General features: G+C 45.8%; 1 protein-coding gene across 1 annotated transcript in view; it reads left to right on the forward strand.

Annotated features, from left to right (window-relative positions):
- Window positions 1-20,964, forward strand: part of TSHR (thyroid stimulating hormone receptor) — a 208,459-nt gene that overhangs the window by 126,854 nt on the left and 60,641 nt on the right. Inside the window, exon 4 of the mRNA XM_006260866.3 lies at window positions 19,752-19,826. Coding sequence (XP_006260928.1) covers window positions 19,752-19,826 — 75 coding nt within the window. The remainder of the gene's footprint in view (window positions 1-19,751; window positions 19,827-20,964) is intronic.

A 20,964-nucleotide genomic window follows, 5' to 3' on the forward strand; every position in this document is an offset into this window, starting at 1 on the left:
ATAGTGTGTTATAGCAGGCCGAAGTTACCATAGCAGTTTAAAAAGGAGCCATTTGATAGACTACTCTGTTTTGTTTAATGATCTTCCTGCTCCTGTTTGAACTTTATATATAGTGTAATTTTAAAAATACATTTTTCTTAGAAAACCTTATGTGAGAATTCAGTGTTTGTGGAAGGGGGAAACTAATTGCTTTGGCCCAAATCAAGTCTCAAATGGATAGATAGATACCTCTATAGAGACATCCTGCCCACCCCCAATGTTCTGGCAGAATTCCTCTCTCTTGACCCATTGCATTCAATTTTCTGGTCCCCTCTTTCATTCTTCTTATGTGCCTTGGTTCTGACTTATAACATTCACTGCAGTTCTGGGGCTCCCATATACAGGCTGGCCATTATCCCTAGGAATCCTGTCTGGAGTATACATTTTATCTTTGAGTCTGAGCCTGTGAGTTCTAAGCGATGTGTACAAGTGAAGCATGCTTATCCTCTGTTGTGTTATCATGGATCAGATTCAGTTTCAATTAAAATAAATGGAAAAATTCCCAATCTCTTTACTAGGAGCAGAGTCAGGGTCCAGGTTTCATAGGACTGATTTGTTTTCTGTGTAGTTTTAAAATTCTGTTTCCAGTACAGCTGTTTTTCCATATTGTTTCTGATATAGCTGTTTTTTGGATCAATGTCTTATACAAGCATGCAAGGTGTTTACAGATTAAGTAGTATCCTTTGTACAATGGCACCTGCTTTGTTTTTCTTTCTATAGAGTTGTAAAATAGAGACTACCCTATTACTGGTAGAGCTAAACTGCTTGTAGCCTTAATTTAAATCACTAGGGAGGAAAGCTAGTTATAGTTACCCTCAGTCTGCAAAATGGTTCTTATAAATTTATATGATGAATTAGCTAGATCTGGATTCTAATATTTGTTAAGGCTCAATGGGCACATCTACACATGCAATTCCTGTGACACAATAAACTCCAGTGCAGTTTGCATCAGAGTTTATTGTTCCCGGCCACCCCCTTTCTTCACACTTGCGCCTGGAACCACAGCATAGTGAGCCAACCCAGAGTAGCCCAGCTGCTTGAGGGCCCTAGGGGTCAGTCTACTGGCCCAGGGCTGCTCTGACCTGGCTCACCATGCTGTGGAGTGGCTGGCCGAGGCATGAGGTTGCTCCAGTGTGGGTCTAGCTGGCTGGCAGCTCCCACACTGAAGCACCTTCATGCCCCAGCCAGCTCCACATGTGTTGCAGCACACTAAATAATGTCGCCATAGAATAGTACTTGTGTTTATAAATACTATCCTATGGCAGCATTTATTAGTTTACTGTGGCCTTATAGGGCTGCATGTATAGATGCTGATACTTTACTGCAGAGCTAATTAAGCAGCTCTGCAGTAAACATCTCATGTAGACATGGCCAATGTAAACTACTTTGTGTCTTTGAGTACATGGCCCTGGGAAATGAATTTTACCTGGATACCATTTGATTGTACCTGAAATCAGACTAAATCCTTTATTTCTCCACACTGTGCTTCCACATACACTAAGTTTGCCAATAAGCTTCCAAATCCTACAAGGTACTGATTTCCCATTTCCCATTTACTTTTTCAGACATTGAATACCATGAAATTATCCCCCAAATCTGCATATGAATATCTTTGGGTCTTATAGAGCCATTATTAACCAAATCATTTTCTGTGCCAATGCAAATTACATTGGGATCAATAATGGACATACTTGTAACTATCCTGAGGTACACAGTAGGCAACTGTAATTGCACCTTGCCATGCTGAGAGCCATGGGAATAGGAAATAGCCTGTTTGCTTTCACAAACTGCTGCAATATAGATCAGTGGTTTTCAGCCTGTGATCCACAGACTCCTGGGGGGTCTGCAGACTATGGCTAAGGGATCTGCAAAAGATGACTATGATCAGTCAAAAGTATGCAAAAAAAATGGGTTGAAAAACCCTTTGTCAGGCTAAGGAAGCACCTGCAGTTGGTGTGTGTGCTGTTCCTGGATGGAAGGAATAGTAAAGAAGCCAGAGGCTGACATGCAATACAGGCAAGAAAACAAGGCAAGAATCCCCCTTCCCCCTGTCCCAGGTTGTCTCTCTCACCCCCTGCTGCTGCTGCCTCCATTTCCATTTTCACTTACTGGCTTTCTTGCCTGTATTTCATGCCAGCCTCTGGCTTCTTTACTATTTCTTCCATCCAGGAACAGCACACACACCACCTGCAGGTGCTTCCTCAGCCTGACAAAGGGTTTTTCAACCCAAAAGCTGGCATCCTTGGCAGCTAAGCTGAGCTCACCTGGAGCCTCACAACTCCACTGCAACCAGCAAGCCTCAGGCCTGTCAAAGACATGCGTCTGGGCTTTTCCCAGCCAGGACTGTGTGGGTGTGTGGTGGCTGGAGGTTATGGCAGCTTCTACCCACCTTTCACCAGGGGACTCCTCGGTCCTGGCATTTCCTGGTGCTGCCGCACTGTCAGCAGTCCCACCAGGCCTCCTGACCCTGGCAGAGTGCAGTTTTAGTGGTCATGCCCTAGTAGTCCTCCTAGTAATAGGAGGTCAAGGCCTCCTCCTTCCCCATAGCTCCAGCCCATACCTCCAAGTTTGTCCTGGCACAGGAGCTCAGCAGGGACATGTTCTTCCCCTGCTGGTTGCTGATGCAGTGAGTGCCACCTCTACCTCAGAGAGCAGGGCATGAACTGGTTTTTAAAAAAATGGAAATAGGTGTGGACAGATTGAGGAGGGTGGCACTCACTCCATCTGCAGGTGGGGCTTGCAGAATCCCAGCAGCGGGAGGCTCACCTTCAGGAACACCAGCTGCTCCACCAAACCAGGATCCAAGGAGTTGCGCTGTGGTGTCACAACATTCCTAGCAATGCTGAACACCCTCTTGCTCAGAACAGTGGTCGGTGGACAGAACAGGTGTTCCCAGGCAACCATGGCCAGATCCTGGCTATTTCTGGTGGTGCAGGGGCAGGGGCAGGGGCAGGTACTGCTCCCACGTCCTTACTCCCACTGGCAACAGAAGATTTATGGCTGCCAGGAAAGAGGGTGCACCTATATTTGCTTACAGCTCTAGCTCTCCCCCTATCCCCTCTACCCCCTTTCCCTCCCCTGCCAGAAGACCTGGCACCTGCCTTTCCAGCATGCTTCATATTAATCTTTCCTGTGCTGGAAAATGTGTCTGTGTGTGTAACTAATAATATCTCTTCTTCTTCTCTGATGTATGACTGTCTGACTTCTTATGTGTTATGTTTAATAATCTCTATCTGACTTCTTCTTCTATGATGTGTGTGTGTTTAATGTATGTGCTTTCCTGCACAGTGATGGACCACACTGCCAAAGTGGGTGTGTGTGGAGAAAAAAAAAAGAACACAAATATAAGTTGAAAGAAATGGATTGGATTAGGGGTAAGTAGAGGGATTCTAGTTAGTAAGCTGTATCCAATCCTTTCCAAGGCAGAAACAACTCACAGAAGACACAGAAAGCCTGCAGACAGAGGCTTATATGCTGTTTTTATGTCCCTCCCCCAGAGCACTGTGATTAGAAGGGTACTCAGGGAAAGATCACAGTCACTGGCCAGATAAAGATGTCAGTCTTCCTCCCGTGCTCTCCTCCCTCCGTCTCAGTTTCTGTTCCCCTGAAAGACTGCCTTCCGAATCTTTTCCAAATATTTTCTGTAGGCTCTGAATTGATTCGGAGGGGTTTTTTTCTCCGGATTCGATTTGGATTCACTGATTTGGCCTCCGAATTGGGCCGAATCTTCTCTGAATCGAATTGGTGACCGAAGCTTTGCCCACCCCTAATAGATGGGTCTAAAAATGGTGCAAGCAACATAAGATAGATCTGGTGCGAGGTATACTCAATCAAGATTGATTCAGGTTAGACTGATGTATCGAACTTCTGTACTGTTTCCCTATCAGTTCAAGCTAGATCACTGCCCTCTGACATCCCAGTCTGCTTTGCAGCCCTCCCTACCTCTCCCTGGCAGGTGGACACACTAGCACTCAGCCCCACTACCAGGCAGTCTCAGTGTTGAGCAAACAGAGCCCCTCTCCCCAACCCCACCTCCAGCCACCTGTCAGTTGCAGGCAATCAGTGGGGGGAAGTGGGGCATCTGTGTCCCTAGCATGAGCCCTGGAACCTGAGTACTAGTGGTGGTTCTGAGTACCTGAGTTCCCAGGCCATGCCCCTGCATCCACAACACCTTATCACAAAGCACCCCACAACATACAGACCCCAACAGTGAGCCCAAAAGAACCCCTGTCCTTGGGCACAGCTCCTTGGACCCTGACCCTGAAACCAGTTTTCTGAGCAGAAGCCATTGCAGGCAGCTTACCTCTGGTGGGTCACAGTGGTGAGGGGCAGAACATCAGGACTGGGCCTGCACGGAGACAATTCTGTGACCTCTATGGCTCATCCACTGCTGGCAGGTACCTAGCCATGTGCATGGGGTGCTGCAAGAATTTTTTGGTTTGCAGCTACAGGGTCCCAAACTACTAGGGAGAGAGGGGCATTGAGCATCCAAGATGGGGCAAACAAGCAGATGCCACTGGAAACTTCAGGAGCAGGTGAAGCATGACCAGCTGCCTCGGAGTTGCAGGTAGAGATTACTGGAAATTTCCAGGCCAGGGCTGGGGCATTGCCAGCATCACAGGAACATCGCTGGAAGCCCCTAGAAAGTTTGAGTTCATGGGGGTGGCCTGGCCAGTGGAGCCCTGGTCACTCTGGAGCAAGGACTGCACTCAACTGAAGTGAGAGTGCCATGCTCCAGGACCTGCACCTATGCACACCCACTGATCCATCCATCCATCCATCCATCCATCCATCCATCCACCCACTTCCTTGCAGCCGGATGCTCGCCCACCTGTGGATATCATGACCCCACAGGCACCACCACGGACCATGGAAGACCCCATCCAATCCTGTAGTATCCAATCCTGGTCACGCAACGTGGCACAAGGAGATGATGGATCTTGTCACCATCTGGGGCGAGCAGGAGACCCAAGACCAGCTCTGCAAAAGGCACCACAACAAGCATGTGTTTGTTCAAGTGCATTGCCCAGCAGATGCAAGTGCATGGCCATAACAGGGACTGAGTGCAGTACTGCGTCAAGGTGAAATTGATGAAGATCCAATACAAGCACATGCATGATGCCAATAAAAATTTTGGGGGCAGGGGGCAAAGCATATCCTATGAGGAGCCATCTTGTTTCCTCACCATGGACAGGGCCATTGCCACCCCATGCATATATGGCATCACCAGGGGAGAGGAGGAGTTGCTGGAAAGCACTGCAGGAGAAGGAATAAGAAGGCCCTGGGATAACAGAACAACTGGGTGCCCAGGAGCAGGTCCCTAGGGGCTATGGGCCATAAGGTATGATGCTGGTGATGGTTCTCAAGTTCTTCAGCCCATTGGTGCTAGTCCCCAGATTATCACAGGATCTAGGAGTATAGGTATGCCTACAGCTGGACCTGAGCTCCCTTGACATCTTAGGCATGGTCAAGCTCATGAACCACAGTGCACAGAGCCAGAGCGAAAGCTTCAATGCCATGGTTGTTGTGACCCAGGACTACACCGCGACATTGTGTCCTCCACATCGCAGGAGGACCCCCAACCTGGTCCTCGACTCTGTGGACCATGGCCCATTTTCAACACAGCTGCCATGGGTGTTCTGCTCCCACTCCTCCAACACCTCTTCACTGCCCCACTTCTTGATGCACAAAGTGCCTCCCAGTCTCCTGACTACTAGTGCAGCAGCTGCTACTGCAGCACCCCCCACAGCACCCATGCCCAGCTCTCCCTCCAGTTCTGGTGAAGACTCTAGCATCAAACAACAATGCCCTGCTGCCTGGAGTGGTTGGCCAGGATTTTTTAGATGAGTAGGAATACCTCCTGGATGACCTCTCCAGCTGTAGACTTGCCTACGGTGAACTTGTTGACAACATAATAGAGACTGTTTGGGGTGGCCAGCTTCATGGTCACGATGGTCACCTGATTCTCTGGAGTTAGAGGCGGCCACATGCTGATGTCCATGGTGATGTCCTGGTGCAAGATGTGGGGCCACCTGAGCAATAGTATCCAGCACATGCAGAAAGACTGGACCCACTGTTTGTTGTTCCAGGTGTCCAGGATGATCCACTCCCATCAGTAGCTACTGGTAGTGCAGGCCCAGAACTGACAATCAACAGTCTGGAGATGATGTCAGAGCACCCCAGCATCCATGGCATCCTGGGTGGCCTCATCAGCCACTTGGAATTTGGTGGCTCAGTCCAGGACACCTGGCAGGTGCAGGGTGCAGTAGCTGGCCCGACATGGGACAACTGGCTTCTGGCTCAGGGGCAGGAAGCCATGTTCCATTGTGACCAGCTGCCAGATCATGTCCAGATGGGTGTGAGTGTTGTCCCACAAACTCCAGCCAGAGTTGTGCAGGGTGACCAGCAGGACATGCTGCAGCTCCTGGGTCTCCCTGCTTGGATGCAGGCAGTGGGGTGCCCCAGCAGGGTGAGGGCAGGCTGAAATAAGAGACACATGCAATTTAAGAGAGGGCACTTACTCTGGGGCTGTTCTGGAAGCCTTTGGACATGGCGCATGGGAGGATCTGTGGTGAGGGAGTGGGGGTTGGGAGCGTAGTTGCTTGTGCCCAGCAGCCAGTCAGGGATGGCTTGGATGCTTGGCTGTGCTCAGCAGTCTCCAACAACCCAGGAAGCCCGCAGGGCACAATGGGAGGTATGTAGAAGTGGCCCCCCATCTGTGGGCCTTGACCAGCACAGGCTGCCTGTGTGCCCTTTCCCAGGCCCACCCCACAAGAGCAAACATGTATACTGTTCACTCCCAGTCTAAACTAGGTCAGTTAGAGAAAACCACCTAACTTGGATTGATTCCTCCTCTGGTGTTTTGAATGTTTGTTTATGGCCCATGTTTCACAAAGGATGCAGTAAAATTACAAAACCACAATGTTGTTCAAACATGTAAAGTGGCTTCCATATAAAGAGAAACTGAAAAGACTATGAATCTTCAGCTTGGAAAAGAGATTATTGAAGAGGGAAATATGGTGATTATCTTGTAGAATTCATTTCCCCAGGGTGTTTGCGGACAGCAACACTATAACTAGGTTTAAAAATAAATTAGATAAACGTGTCAGGGGTAGGTCCATTCAGGCAACAATCAAGGATGTAACCTCAGGCTCAGGACATCCCTAATGCCTCACCAGCAGCTGTAGGTTCATGAGCCTGAGGACTGGAAGGGCATGACAGGGGACAAATCCCTCTATACAAGTCCTGTTTCTTTCTCTTCTTTTAAAGCAGGGCTGTCCAACTTTTGAGCAGCGGGGGGCAGCAAGCTCCCCAGCCACATAGCACACAGGCCACACACCTCCTAGGATGCATGCTGCATGGGCTGCATGCTGTGCTACATGCAGCACTCTGCTGTGCCATGAGGGCCCCTCGTGCTGTGCTGCACGGGCACCCCCCCAAACCATACAGGGTCCTCCTGAGCTCCCAAACATCAGGCCACAGTCTCCCTCTGCCCCACAGGTTAAGATTCTCTGCCCACAGGAGTGGGGGGCAAGCAGTGGAAGGAGGATGCGGGAGGGAGGGAAACCATACACACTTTAGTGGCAGCAGCAGGAAAGCAATGCAGGAAGCAGTGCTGGGACTGGGGGCCACAGCTTAACCTCCCAGAGTCTGTATGTGGCCTATGGGCCACCAGCCCTGTTTTCAGAGATGACCCAAGCAGGGTGCAGGGCCCAGGGAAAATCAGCGCATGCGGGGCCCCACCCCCGCTCTGATCCCATGGGCCTGGACCCGAAGAAGCTGCCGCCACCATCGGGGTAGCAAGTGGCTGGACATGGAGACGCCAGTCCACCCAGCTCCGCACCACTGCTGCTCTGCCCGGCTCTGCGGGGCCCCCCAAAGCGCAGGGCTGGGGGCAGTCTCCTTGATTCGTCCCCCACCCCCTCCCCCAGGGACAGCCCTGCCTGTTTTAAAGCATCCATAATTTCTGTAGTTGAAGGCAGGATATGAGACTAAATGGGCCTTTAAACCTATTATAGTAATTATGTTCTTTTACTAAATTATATCCAAACTGCCATGCTGTATGTCATACCATCATACAGAAGAAGGGCTGCCAACCCCTGCCTAAGGCAGGATCCTCCTTATCCAAGCCATCCTATACATTGTCTAACCTCCTAGTAAAATTACACAGGCAACCCAGACACAACATAAGACGTAACACCTTAATCTGCCACAAGTAAAGCAGCGGGACCATGGTGGCCAACATCCTGCTGCTGCTAAGGTTGTTAAAATATGTTCAAAAGATCCCAGGAAGAGGGTCATACCCCCCACTACAGAGGAAGGTAAAAATTCCCACAGTCCATAGCAATCTGGCCATGGAGTAAGTGGAGAGGCCAGACCCTTTATCCAGGGACCTTTGGGTTTTGTCCCGGCAGGAGCATTGCCACACCCTAGTCAAAATCCTCAGCCTTGGCTGCAGCCAACAACCAGTGCTTCTGAGAAAGGCATAAAAAATCCTGACACATGTAGTAGCAGAAAAGGAAAAAAATTATTACTTTTGCCCAACTCTGGATCCTGCTTAATTTCTCCACTTCTTTTTTTTAAGTGTGAAGCCCAGTACTCTAGATGTGGCCTAACCTGTGCCTCCTAGAAAGGTTGAAGGAAATAGGCATTTACCTAATACTTTTATTGATGCATCCCAAAACCATATTCTCATATTATATCTGTGATCTACCAAGACTCCCAGGTCGTTTTCTGTAGTGCTTCCATCAAACCAGGGGTTACCCATTTTGTATTCGTATTTTTGATTATTCTTTCCAAGGTGTGATCTGCAGACTTGCTCAAAAGGCTTTCTGTGCTAGCATCCAAATCATTAATAAACACATTGAATAATCCTGGGCCCAGGACAGACCCTTGTGGAACTCCACTTGAAATCTCCTGCCATCCTGACATGGATCCATTCAAAATTACCCTTTGTTTGCAACTATTGAGCCAGTTGTCTATCTACCTTACAGCAGTTCCGTCTATCCCACATTTATTCAATTTGTTTATGAGAAGGTCATGTGTGACCTTGTCAAAAAGCCTTGCTGAAATTCAGATATACTATATCCACAGCATTCTTTTCATCCACCCAAATAATTACTTTTTCAAAGAAGGAGAATGCATTTGTTTGACCTGATCTGTTCTTAGTAGGCCCATGCTGGGTGCTTGTGATCTGCCTTTCCTCCTCCTCTGCCATGGTCTTCAGAGTCACTAAAATACTAAAAGGAGATGAAGGTTATGTTTTGGCTCAAGCTGTGGGAGTTATGTATCAGAAATACTCAGGAGACAAATGGGTCAGGGAGAAAATATGTTGTTTCTTTAATTACCTGAGTGTCTAGCTGAGTCAGTTCAGGTTTTAAGAAGCATTTAGTTCATGTTCAGATCTAAAAATATGCACCTAGGCTCCTGGAGTGGAACCTACACAGAATTGAAGCACTGACATCTAAAAGCCATGCTTAATCCCTTGGGGGTCTGGGAGTCCAGAAGTGTTGTAAGGTTTTGTCAGGAAAATTGTCAGTTGGGGATCTGAAGCTCTGTTACCTTGTATGTTGAGAACTGTTACTATCTTGGCTAAGCTGAACATCTCTGTGTTTAAGTCCCATCAAAGGACCTAATTTGGTGGGTGTGCTCAGAGCATTAACACACACTGCCAGCTTTGAATTCAGCACACAGCTCAACAGTCACAATTATTTAGTTAAAAAACATGCCTTGTGATATTGGTGCTGGTACCCATTGATTGTATAGTAATGTAACAGAGTACTCATCTAGGAAAACAGACATATGGGTATATTATATATGATTCTCAGACTGAGGAAGTTCAGACACACAGCTCCCACCACCCAGGAGAGTTCCTTGATTACCAGGCTGATGTAAGATGTGGATCAGAGTATGTCCCATTGCCCTGTAAATGATGAGATCAGTAAATGTGTTTCACAGGTACTAATTGGTAGAGGTACAGATTGCCTTTAAATCAAATAAAGTTCTTATAGTCCACGAAGACTATAAGCTCCTTTAGAACAGGCAGTATCTCTCTCTATAATGTGTATGGTGCCTTGTTTATGGGGACCCTGATCTTCTTTGAGGCCCTAGACCAGTGCTTCCCAAACTCCCCAAATGGGGTTGCACCATCAGAGGATGGGATTGCAATAAATGTGCCCCATGAGATTTCTGTGCCCACAGCAGGGTGCAGGACTGCAGCCAGGCTGGACCAACTTGGGGCAGGAGCCGCCTCTGCGGCCCAGCAGATGGAACCCATTATGGGAGAGAGTGAGGCACAGCAGTGGTGCGGAGTTGTGCCCACTCTGCTGCCAGGTGTGCAGGAGACACCTCAGCTCACCAGCCATGGCAACATGGCGCTCCCTTCCTCCCACTCCTGGTCCTGCCTACTGGGAGAGGGCAGCAGGGCGGGGAGCCCCAAGTCTGCAGCAGGAAGCCCACATCCTCCCCCTGCCACAGGCTCCACTCCGGCAGTGCTGCCTGCAAGGGAGGGATGGGGTGGAGTGGGGAGGGGGAGCCTGGCTCTGCATGCTGCTCCAGCCACAGCAGCTACCGCCTGTCATGGATGGCAACCAGGGCTCAGGTGCTGCTGCAGGAGGGGAGCAGGGGGCTGTGGGTTCTGGCCCTGGGGCACCTGGAGGGGTGGGGGGTTGTGGGTGGGGAGTGAGGGGCACCTGAGGTTGTGGGGGGCTGTGGTTTGGGAGTGACGGGTCATGCTCATCATGCTGAGGAAATGGGGTCATAAATGGGGTCACGCTAAGGAAAAGTTTGGGAACCACTGCCCTAGACGCTTCTGAACTACATGTGTAATTACATTATACACTAGAAATGCACTTTTTATCTTAATTTTAACCCTGGTAACTACTCACCAATCCAGCAAGAGCATTGAAGCTACATCTGTCTTGTATAAGGCAGTGCTTTACAGATACCCCAAGTTAATTCTGCATGTACTGAAACCAAAATCAGTACAGCTATGTTTGTGTGGTGCTATCCTTGGGCTAGAAGCTTGGGACCACTGCGATATTAACATCGCTATACTTCTTCAGAGCTAGCAATTGCAAGGCTAGCTTGGGCTATTTTTGCACAAGGCTGCCTTGCACTGAATCACCATAGCCTCAGTATTTCTATACTTCTTCCCTTATTTCATGCATTGTATGCTCTGATTTTCTCCCCAAAGCTCTCCCAGCCTTTCTCTTGATCATTGTTTTCAGAATCTGCCCTATCCGACAATTTAGATATTTTGTTCCCAGACTAACTGATTTTTCACTTGTCTTTGTTGAGTTGCATTTGCCCTCCTTTAGCCTAATTACCTAACTGATCAAAATCCAGCTGACTTTTCCCGCATTATCCTTTGCCTCAGATTTTAGAATCATTAGTAACCTTGGCTGTCTTGTTTTCAATACCCTCATCCAAATGATTTATACAAAATGTTATGAATAGCAACAGGCCAAAAATTGGACCCGTGGGGCACTTAACTCATAATCATTTTCCAAACTGAGGACTGTGCATCTGTGGCTACCCTTCATTTCTAAAGTATTTTTGGTCCACAACAAGAACACATGTAGCCAAGAAGCTCTGGGGTTGAATATTTTAACTGTAGGCAATACTAGAAAATACATTAGTCAATGGATCTGGCTGCTAGCACCTAAGGATGATTTTCCTAGCATCTTGGATATGCGTTTCACATACGGTATATTCATCTAATGTTTAAAAAATGAATCCCACCAATGGCTATGCTACATAGTTAACAAAAGTAATAAGAAGAGGAAGGAAGGAGAGTGACAGTGTTTAAAAGAATGGAAAAGTTTCTCACAAAAACGGTACTGTTAGAGGGCACAGAGAATATTTGAATGGGAAACACTAATTTTAGCAGTATAGTTATTAATAACCTATACATGACCCATTTATGCACACAAATCTCAGCCTGTCAGCTGAGATTTGAAGAGGTTCCACAAGTAAAGGGAATAGAAGCAGAACCATTTCAACCCTGTAGTAACCACCAGGGGGACTAAGGCTAGGGACAGACATTCAAAAAGCCTGAGCCTGAATTAATTCAATCTTTTCAGGTTAGTCTAACCTGGCTAGGCTGAACCAGTTTGTAACTGTACAGACATCCCCTCTGGACTGAAAAAAAATCAGGCACATGCCTGAAGTGGCTCAGGCTAGAAGCCGGGGGGGCACTAGAGCAGCCGTCCCTTCCCTTCGACAGGGCTGAGCTGAGAGGTCATGGCCAGGCCCTGGCAGGACACTCTGATGTTTCCCCCTCCCCCTTCCTGAGCAGCCCAGCAGAGAATGTTTATCACCCCTAACTCAGTGTTTATTAAACCATTAAGAAAACCAAGTGTCTCTCCATTAGTTCAAGCTCTTCTTAAACAGCTTTTCCAAGGAGATTAAGCTACCTGTTGATTAGCTCCAAAAAGCCTGTCTGCCTTTGTCATCTCCCACAGCATGGGCTGTAACCAGCATGTGGTATGCTAGCTAATGCTGAGGTGTCTGCATAAGGCAGAGGAGTGGAGGGAATAATCCCTGCTTAGCAAGGAGAAGCCAGGCAGATGCTTTGTGCCTGCAAGTCTCTGCTGGAACTCTGGCCAGGGAGCAGAGGGGAGGGGCCAGCCCTGCTGTAGAGCAGAAAGCATGCTGGGATACTGGGGGAGTCTGTTTTTTCTTAAACCAGCAAGGGGTCTGGGACAGACATTGCATAAACTGGTTTGACCTAAATCAGTTAAGTCTGATACTACATTCAACCAGGCGTATCTCAAACTGGTTTCAGCCATTTTCAAACTGGTTTATGTGCCTTGAACATCTGTTCTGTTACAGGTTTAAACCAGTTTCTGATCACTTAAACAAGTTTATGTTTAATGTCTTTCCCTATCCTAAATGTTTGGCCCATGTATCTATGTAATGTCTGATCTGCTTTCCCTAGCCTTTCCACTCTGTATTTTCCCAATGACCCTATGAGCTGTGGAGCAGAGAGCACCCCCAGGACTGCCAGTGGAGATATCAGTTAGGAGGTGCATATTCTTTGCATGTGTTTTGCATTCACAATGGAGCCTTTAATGATGCTACATTAAAGTCCACACTCCAGTGGTTCTCTACTCTTTTAGAGTAAAGGCACACCTCACTAACTTCTGTCAATTGAGTTGACACACTGGTTTCATTAACTAAATTATTTATTATGGTGCTTACTTCCTTGCAGAGGTGCTGGGCAGTGGAACAGGGGAATGGCCAGGCAGGCAGTCTGTGCTTATCTGCTTATCTCCTCACACCTAGCTTATCTCCTTATACCTCGTGGCTCCCTTCAAAGTATCTCATGGCACCCTGGTTGAGAATCACTGCCTTACTTATGGACTGACAAAAGATTTCCCATGTAGGATGAAATTTCTCTTACACTTCAGTGCTGTTCATCTCAAAAACACATTCTGCATATTTATTCTCTGTGGTGCTTCCATTTAAATCAAATGAGAATTGGATGTGCAGTATATGTACTTGAGCTGCAGTACAGGTAAAAGAGCTGATTGTGTATGTATGAGATATGTTTAACTCTGATATATGTGTGTGTGTGTGTATACACACACATACTTTTATGTGTGTGTATATATAATACTAATTTGAAATAGTTCAGGCCCTGTGAATCATATATGTAAGAGTTCTTAATTACTAGTATAACTTTGTCCAGTTTGGTACTGTTTGCATCTATATTTAACATTATACAATACTGTTCTCAAAACCATTCTCCATTCTAGTCAGAAAAACTATATTTAACCAGTGCTAGTAAATACTCAACTAGAAAATAGTGCAGGCCTTGAACTGGCCACACTGAGCTAGAAAGCTGTTCTTGAACATGTAATATCAGAGGCAGATCCTCAGGGGGGAAATCCTGGTAGCAATAAAAAAAGGCATGAAAAGAAGCAGTGCACACCACAGGAGTCACCACCGGCAGACACGGAGGCTCGGTCCTCCTGAGAGATGCTCTGGCTCCCCTCCTCCAGTTCTGCCCTGGCTCCTCTGTATTGCAGTCTATTACATTCTCCACAATTCCACTGTGGGCTGCAACTGTCTCAAACTAATCAGGCCCCACTCTTGACCTACACCTGTTTACAGACCCTTTTTCAGTTCACTTTTCCATGAATGCACAATTTACAACATTTGCTTGTTAACCTTTGTATGGATCATGTTATATTCTATTGCACCCTTGTTACTCTATATTGCTGCAGACAGGTGTTGCCTTTGTGCAGGGGCAGCTAAGAGCTGTCCTAAATCTTCCCTACCTGCATGCTGTCTCCAACACAGGAATGTTGACTTTGAGAAAATATAAAATCCTGAGAGGTTTTGATTGAAACTCTGTAATTCAGGGGTGTAAAACTCATCCTGGGCCCCAGGCTGAATCTGGACCATGGGTTTCCTCCCAGGTTGGGTCCACAGGGCCAGCAGCAGCTGAAGCAGGTCTGGTGGTAGCAGTGAAAGTCTGGAAGTGGACATCTGGGGCAGTAGTGGAAGTCTGGGTGCTGGCAGGGGTCTGGCAGCCACAGGTTGAGCATAGCCCTTGCTTGCCCCCCTGCTGGCTACAACCATGTACATTGTGACCCCGGGGCTATATATTCAGTGTCAGGCCATGCCCCCTAGCTTTGCCCCCAACTTCCCATAGCCCAATAGGCCAGATACACCAGATCTGACCCATAGGCTATATGTTTGACACTCCCCTGTAACATGAATGTGGGCAGTAGACTAGAGGTAAATGGAGACTATTTAAGAAATGTAAGTGTAAACAGCAGAAAAGACAATGGAGCAAATCATTCATGATAGAAGCCTCTTAAAGTCAATGGATTAATATCGGATATGAATTTGTTTCAGTGTATCTTGAAGAGATGCAGTCCACCTAGGGGATATACATCTCCACATAGATATGAGTAGGTAGTAAGAAGGGGAACTGAGAATTTTCTTAAATATATGCACAAGCAAATTCAGCAAGTATCTGAGAACCAAAAAACTAATAAAGCATATGGGGAACTACTTGTTGCATGATTCCCCTGATTCAGAGGCTCTTGATCACTGCATTGCATACTCCTTACCCCAGCATCTCCTTTTTTCCACTGTATTCCAGTTTACTATGCCATACTTGTTCATGCAGCTGTTTGCCTCCTTCATCTGAATGGTTTTTCTTTTATCCTACATTATAGTAGCAGTAGCAGTATGGAGACCCTACAGAATTACCAAAAGACGAGTCCCAAAACTGCATTTTTCAAGCCTAAAGATTTACATGAACAAATTTTGTTGGGTTTTAAGGTTTGAAAAAAGAAGTCCAAAGGAATAGAAAATGATCATGTACCAGGGGTTGGCAGCATTGTTGGCTGGAGTGACATAAACACCCAAACCCTGAGCAATGCCTCGACCTGAAGAGCCACTGGCAACGAGGGAACTGTGAGGGGCCTGATCCTTGTTGCTGGGAAGCTGGAGCAGGCGACTGGCAAACCGCAAATAGCTGCACCAGGCTCCAGAGCCCTTGTCCAGGTTTCACGGCAGTGTGGATGCACATGCGCCTCCAGGCAGACAGCAGGGGTGGGACTGGGGTTGGGCTGCCCTGGACCCCTCCCCACTGTGTGGCTAGAGGTGAGCATGTACCCACTGCCACCATGGAGCCAGTGCCAGGGCTCCAGAGCCTGGTGAAGCTGCTTGCAATTTCCTGGCTGCAGCCGACCTGGGTTCTCAGCTGCTGCCAGCCATGGAGCCCAGGGTGCTGGCAGCAGGGCTTGCAGCCTCCCAACCCCCTGCTACCAGTAGTCTGGGCTCTGTGGCTGGTGGCAGCTGCCCCAAGCCTAGGCCAGCTGTGGCATGCCAAGTAAAATGGCCTCACATGCCATGCTCTGGCTTGCATGCCAGGGGTTGCTGACCCCTGTCATATACCGAATTTTGAAAAAAAAAGGGGAGACCAAAAGCAATGTTAGCATTACTGCAGTGACTTTCTCCTTGTTACATTATATAAAAATCTATCTGTGATACATTTATCTATACTTACTTCTTACACAGATAAAATAGTAGGACACTGTCAGAGTGGGTTCTGGAAAACTAGGCTCTACTATGGATCATATACTTCCAATTTGTCAGCCATTAGAGAAAGGATTGAAATATAATCAGAACATGTACAAGTTTTAGATTTTAAGAAAAGTTATGATAGCCTATCATGACTTGGCTTCTAAGGCCAAGATGAAATGAGGAGCGTGTGTGCACAACACTTTAAAGCAGGCTAAATGCTTTTGCACCGCTTTAATTGTGCCTTGGCAACATATTGCGCATGAATTCCAGCTGCTGTAGGAAATTCAGCAGTGTAGTGCATCTTGAATGACTTGGGGTGCAGCAAACTAAAACTCCTTTGAGGAGTTTTAGTTTGCTGCCCCTACAGCCGCGGAGCAAAGCACCGGGCTCTGTGCAGCTCTGTGGCTCTGCAAGAAGCCCATGCAGGCAGCCTGGCAGCAGCCCAGGAAAGAAAAGCATCGAGCCTGATCTTTTCCCTCCCCCCCACCTGGAGCCTGCCTGCCTGCCTGAGCTGCATGGGGGCCTGGTGCTTTTCTCCACAGCTGCTGTGACCCCCGGGACCACCCAAGGCAGGTGCCTGGGGGCGGGTGCCACGTGGGGGGGCGCCGCTGCTGCCATGGAGGGAAGCACCAGCATCCCTCCCCCCCACAGCAGCTCACCCTCCCTTCCCCACCAGAGAGGCAGGTAAGTCAGCGGGGTGTGTGTATGACACCAGTACAATTTAGGGCCCCTGTTTTGTTTACACCTGCCCTAGGACACAAGGAAGGAACTTGAAAACACTGATATGATTATAGGATGGTATAGCTGTGTGTCTCTGGCTCAAGAAACAGAGTATGAGTAAGAAGTGAAATCTCTGCCCCTATTTGACATTGGCATAGGTTTAGAGAATGGAGATGCCTTATCCTCATCATTCTTCAGTGTGTCAAGGGAACACCTGATACGATCATTGCAAAATTCTCAGCATGGCTCAGACTGAACTGACTTTTGGAGTATGTTGATCTGGTTTCCATTGGAGAGACAGAAGATATGGTACATGAGATGACTGGAGACATGGTGAAAACAAGAAAAACAAGACTTAAAATCAATTAAAACAAAAACCAGATACATTGTGGGCTATCTACACATGCAGTTACGCTGGCTTAAATTTACCGTACAGTTATGCACTACGCAGTAAGTGGAAATAGACTGGTGTCTACACGTCCAGGCATTAAAGCGCATTAATGCTGTGTGTGAACTGACTTGGGACTAAAGTCCCCACACATAGTGTTATTGCACACTAAGGTGTCTACACGTGCATTACTGAGCAGTAACTAATCAGGCATAAATTTGATACCTGCATGATGCAGGTATCAAATTTACACTTAAGTCGGTGTAAGTCACTATATTTACTGTGCAGTATGAGCGTGCACATGTAGATAAGCACCCATACTATGCAGTAATTTCAGTTACTGCTTAGTAAATGTGCACATGTAGACATATCCTGTGTGTTACCAAGAATACCTTGCAGTTAATAATTGTAAATGTCAGCAAGATAGTTTAAATAACTGGGAATATTAATTACCAATAACAACATGATAAGAAAGGAAATTAAAGGCATGGGTAGAAGCAGAAATGTCTGTTACTTTATTCTGAGAGAACTTCTGTTGAATAAAATCTAATAGGGAATTGAAGGAGTCTCTGAAAAAACAGGTATACTAAGAACAGTGAAATTCCAACTGCTGTAGTGGGTGGCGCATGTAGCTAGAGTGATGGAAGACAAACCAGGTAAGCATTCCTTGGAGAAACATTTCTACGTGAACATTCTTTACATAATCATTATGACATATGGAGTAACTGCACAGGGGATTGCTTGTTGGCTAAACAAGATGGAGGATTAATATTGAACAAGACCTAAGAATTCTTATTGTAAATTATAAGCAACAGGAAAAATATGCCCTTGACTGAAAGAAGTAGGGATAAATTGAGAGAGTATCCAAGAACCATTTTGGTGTGTAGTGTCAGGGAATAGTAGTACTATTGCTTCATATAATGCATCACAATATCATTATTTTCTTTTAACCCAGTTTCATTCTAGGCATTGTCCAAAGTCTTACAGTATTAAAATAACTAGGCTAGTGAATCAGTGAACTTTGAGTTTAGGGATAGTCTTGGACCACATGATCTCCAACAGCCCTGATTTGACCTAACTAAACCTTGCATCATCTTTGCAACATAGATAGTAAGTGCAGAGGGTCCTGTGAGGCTGAGTGTTTTAAAGTGCTTTGAATATGTAAACATATAGACTGCTTATGGACATGAAAAAAAACAGCACTTTACTTTCAGCTTGGAATGCTCCCATGCTGAGCACAGCACATGCCCAAAAGAGGCATCAGGTTAGTTTGACCTGGCTCACCCAACATCTGTATACATGGGGTGCTTCACCAGGGCTTTTTGGCACTTTTATCTAATAACTGATTTTATCTAATAACTGATTGAATCAGCTATTAAATAAAAGTGACAAAAAGCCCCTCTTAACCACCAGATCTATACAGATGCTGAGGAGCTGGGTCAAACTAGTGTGTTTTCTCTTCTGATAAAGCACTGTTTGTTTGTTTTTCACATCTGTCAGTGCCCATACGTGCTAATTTGTTCTTGGCAGTAGTATTTATCCCCTTTTTCCTGTAAGTAAACTGAGGGATGGGGGGTTATTCATTTTGTAGGAAGTTTCAGGATGTTACTGCCAGAACCAAGACTAGGACTCCTATTTCCATGATTCTAATCTGGCCCCACTTGAGGTGCCCCCTCCTGCATATTTGCTGGACATAAGGAAGAATTTCTTTACTGTCTGAGCCCCCAAGGTCTGGAACAACCTGCCACTGGAGGTGGTTCAAGCACCTACATTGAACACCTTCAAGAGCAAACTGGATGCTTATCTTGCTAGGATCCTATGACCCCAGCTGACTTCCTGCCCTTTGGGCAGGAGGCTGGACTTGATGATCTTCCGAGGTCCCTTCCAGCCCTAATGTCTATGAAATCTATGAAATATTTATTAGTTCCTAGATGTTTCAAATTTTGTATATATTAACTTATATCATTGTACTTATTACCTGTAAAGGAGAAGGTGTGAATTTAACTACCAGCATTAACTATGTCTGTGGCACTCACAGTCCCCTGCAGTGGCCTCTCATAAAATAAAACTACATTTTTAATCTTGATTTTCCTCTTTTTTTCTTTAGAGCTAAACTTCTTCAGAACTAAAAATTATTATCCAGTCCTCTGAGACAGACCTCCTCCCACATTGCCTTTGATTCTGAATGTTATTTGCAAGCAACCTTAAACTCATGCCATAGTTTTGATTTTAGAAAGAGAAATTGATATTGTATGAGGACACATAAGCCAAAGCTCTTTGTTTCCTCTTCATTACTTAAACTTTTTTCAGTGTCCAACATCAGATCTATCCAGATGGTAATGCTGGAATAGAGGAGTGCGCAGAAAGCATGCTCACCTCCACTGAGTGATGTCAGTTTGTTATGTTACTGGGATGGAGGCCAGTGCAAAAGCTCAGTGCAGGCTTAGTTTCTCTGAAAGTTTACATTAATGTTCAGCTGTTTTAAATGTTAAATGTAGCAAAAAGAACAAAAATTATTAATGGCCAGTGTGCTAATTTGTTTCCATTTCTTTAACAGTGAAATTCGAAATGTTAGAAACCTAAGTTACATAGATCCAGATGCCTTTAAGAACCTCCCACTGTTAAAATACCTGTAAGTATTTGACACTTAATGCCTACAGATTATTATCTATCTTGATGGTGCACTACTACAATGTGGTGGGGGTTTTCCCCCTTTCAGAACCGGATGGAATTTCCCCTCCCCCATATTATTTTAATACTAGATAACTAGCTAAACTAGGGCTAGGCAAGACAAGGGAAACAATCTGTTTTAGCCTGGATATTCCAGCTTCTCAGGACCCACCTTTGGAGCAGTGGGGGTGGGTCAGGCTAGAATTAGGCTAGGACTATGAGTCCCTTCACCCCAGAAGTCCAAGCCCTCATATAAGAGGGTGATCTCTGGCACACAATTTCATAAAGTTGTTCATTTCCTATGTTTGTTTTTCACTACAGTAATTACATCAATAAGCTTGACCTGCTCTTGCTAAAAGGGGTAAATGTCTGTACTTAATATTCAGGACCTCCTATAGACTTCTAGTCAATTAAATTGTGGGAGGGGAGCATTTGTAGAAGAGTTTAAAAGGTGCCATGAAGGAGATTTACAAAAGTTAGTATGCCCTTTTTAAAATTTTTATTTTTCTTCTATTGCATTTGCTTTTCTTGTCTGTTGTATACTTTTAGAAGTTTCAAAGATGTTAAATCTAATCTCACAAATTATTAAACTTCACGCAGGTATTACCAGATGAAATTCTATGGGAGGTATTATGCACATGATTAAAATGGGCTCTTAATAAATCTACTGGAAAAATTAGGGAGAAAAATACAATATAATACAATATTTTATCCATTAAGTATATTAATTTATGTACAGTTTTTAAGAATGGCCTCAGACCGTTTCATCATTAGACTCAGTTTCTTGTAAGTTCCATTACAAAAATGGGTCTTTAGAAGTCTTCCTTTATCCATGGTATCTTCTAAGACATGAGGGTAACCAGAATTTAAGATTTTAATGAGGAAAAGAAAAGAAGAAAACAGACCTTATAATTCTGAGTGGAGGATTGGAATACAGGAAAGAGGAGAAAATGAATTTCCAGGTTTGTTTTATATGTTAGGGAACAATAAACTTGGACACAAGCACAATTTTATTTCTATTGCAAGTCACTTTTAGAGTAATGCTTTCACTCTGAAGGAGACCAATAGTAAGAGAAAATAACTATTTCTGCAAAACTGAG

This window comes from Alligator mississippiensis, chromosome 2 (assembly GCF_030867095.1).
Source record: "Alligator mississippiensis isolate rAllMis1 chromosome 2, rAllMis1, whole genome shotgun sequence".
Lineage (NCBI taxonomy): Eukaryota > Metazoa > Chordata > Crocodylia > Alligatoridae > Alligator > Alligator mississippiensis.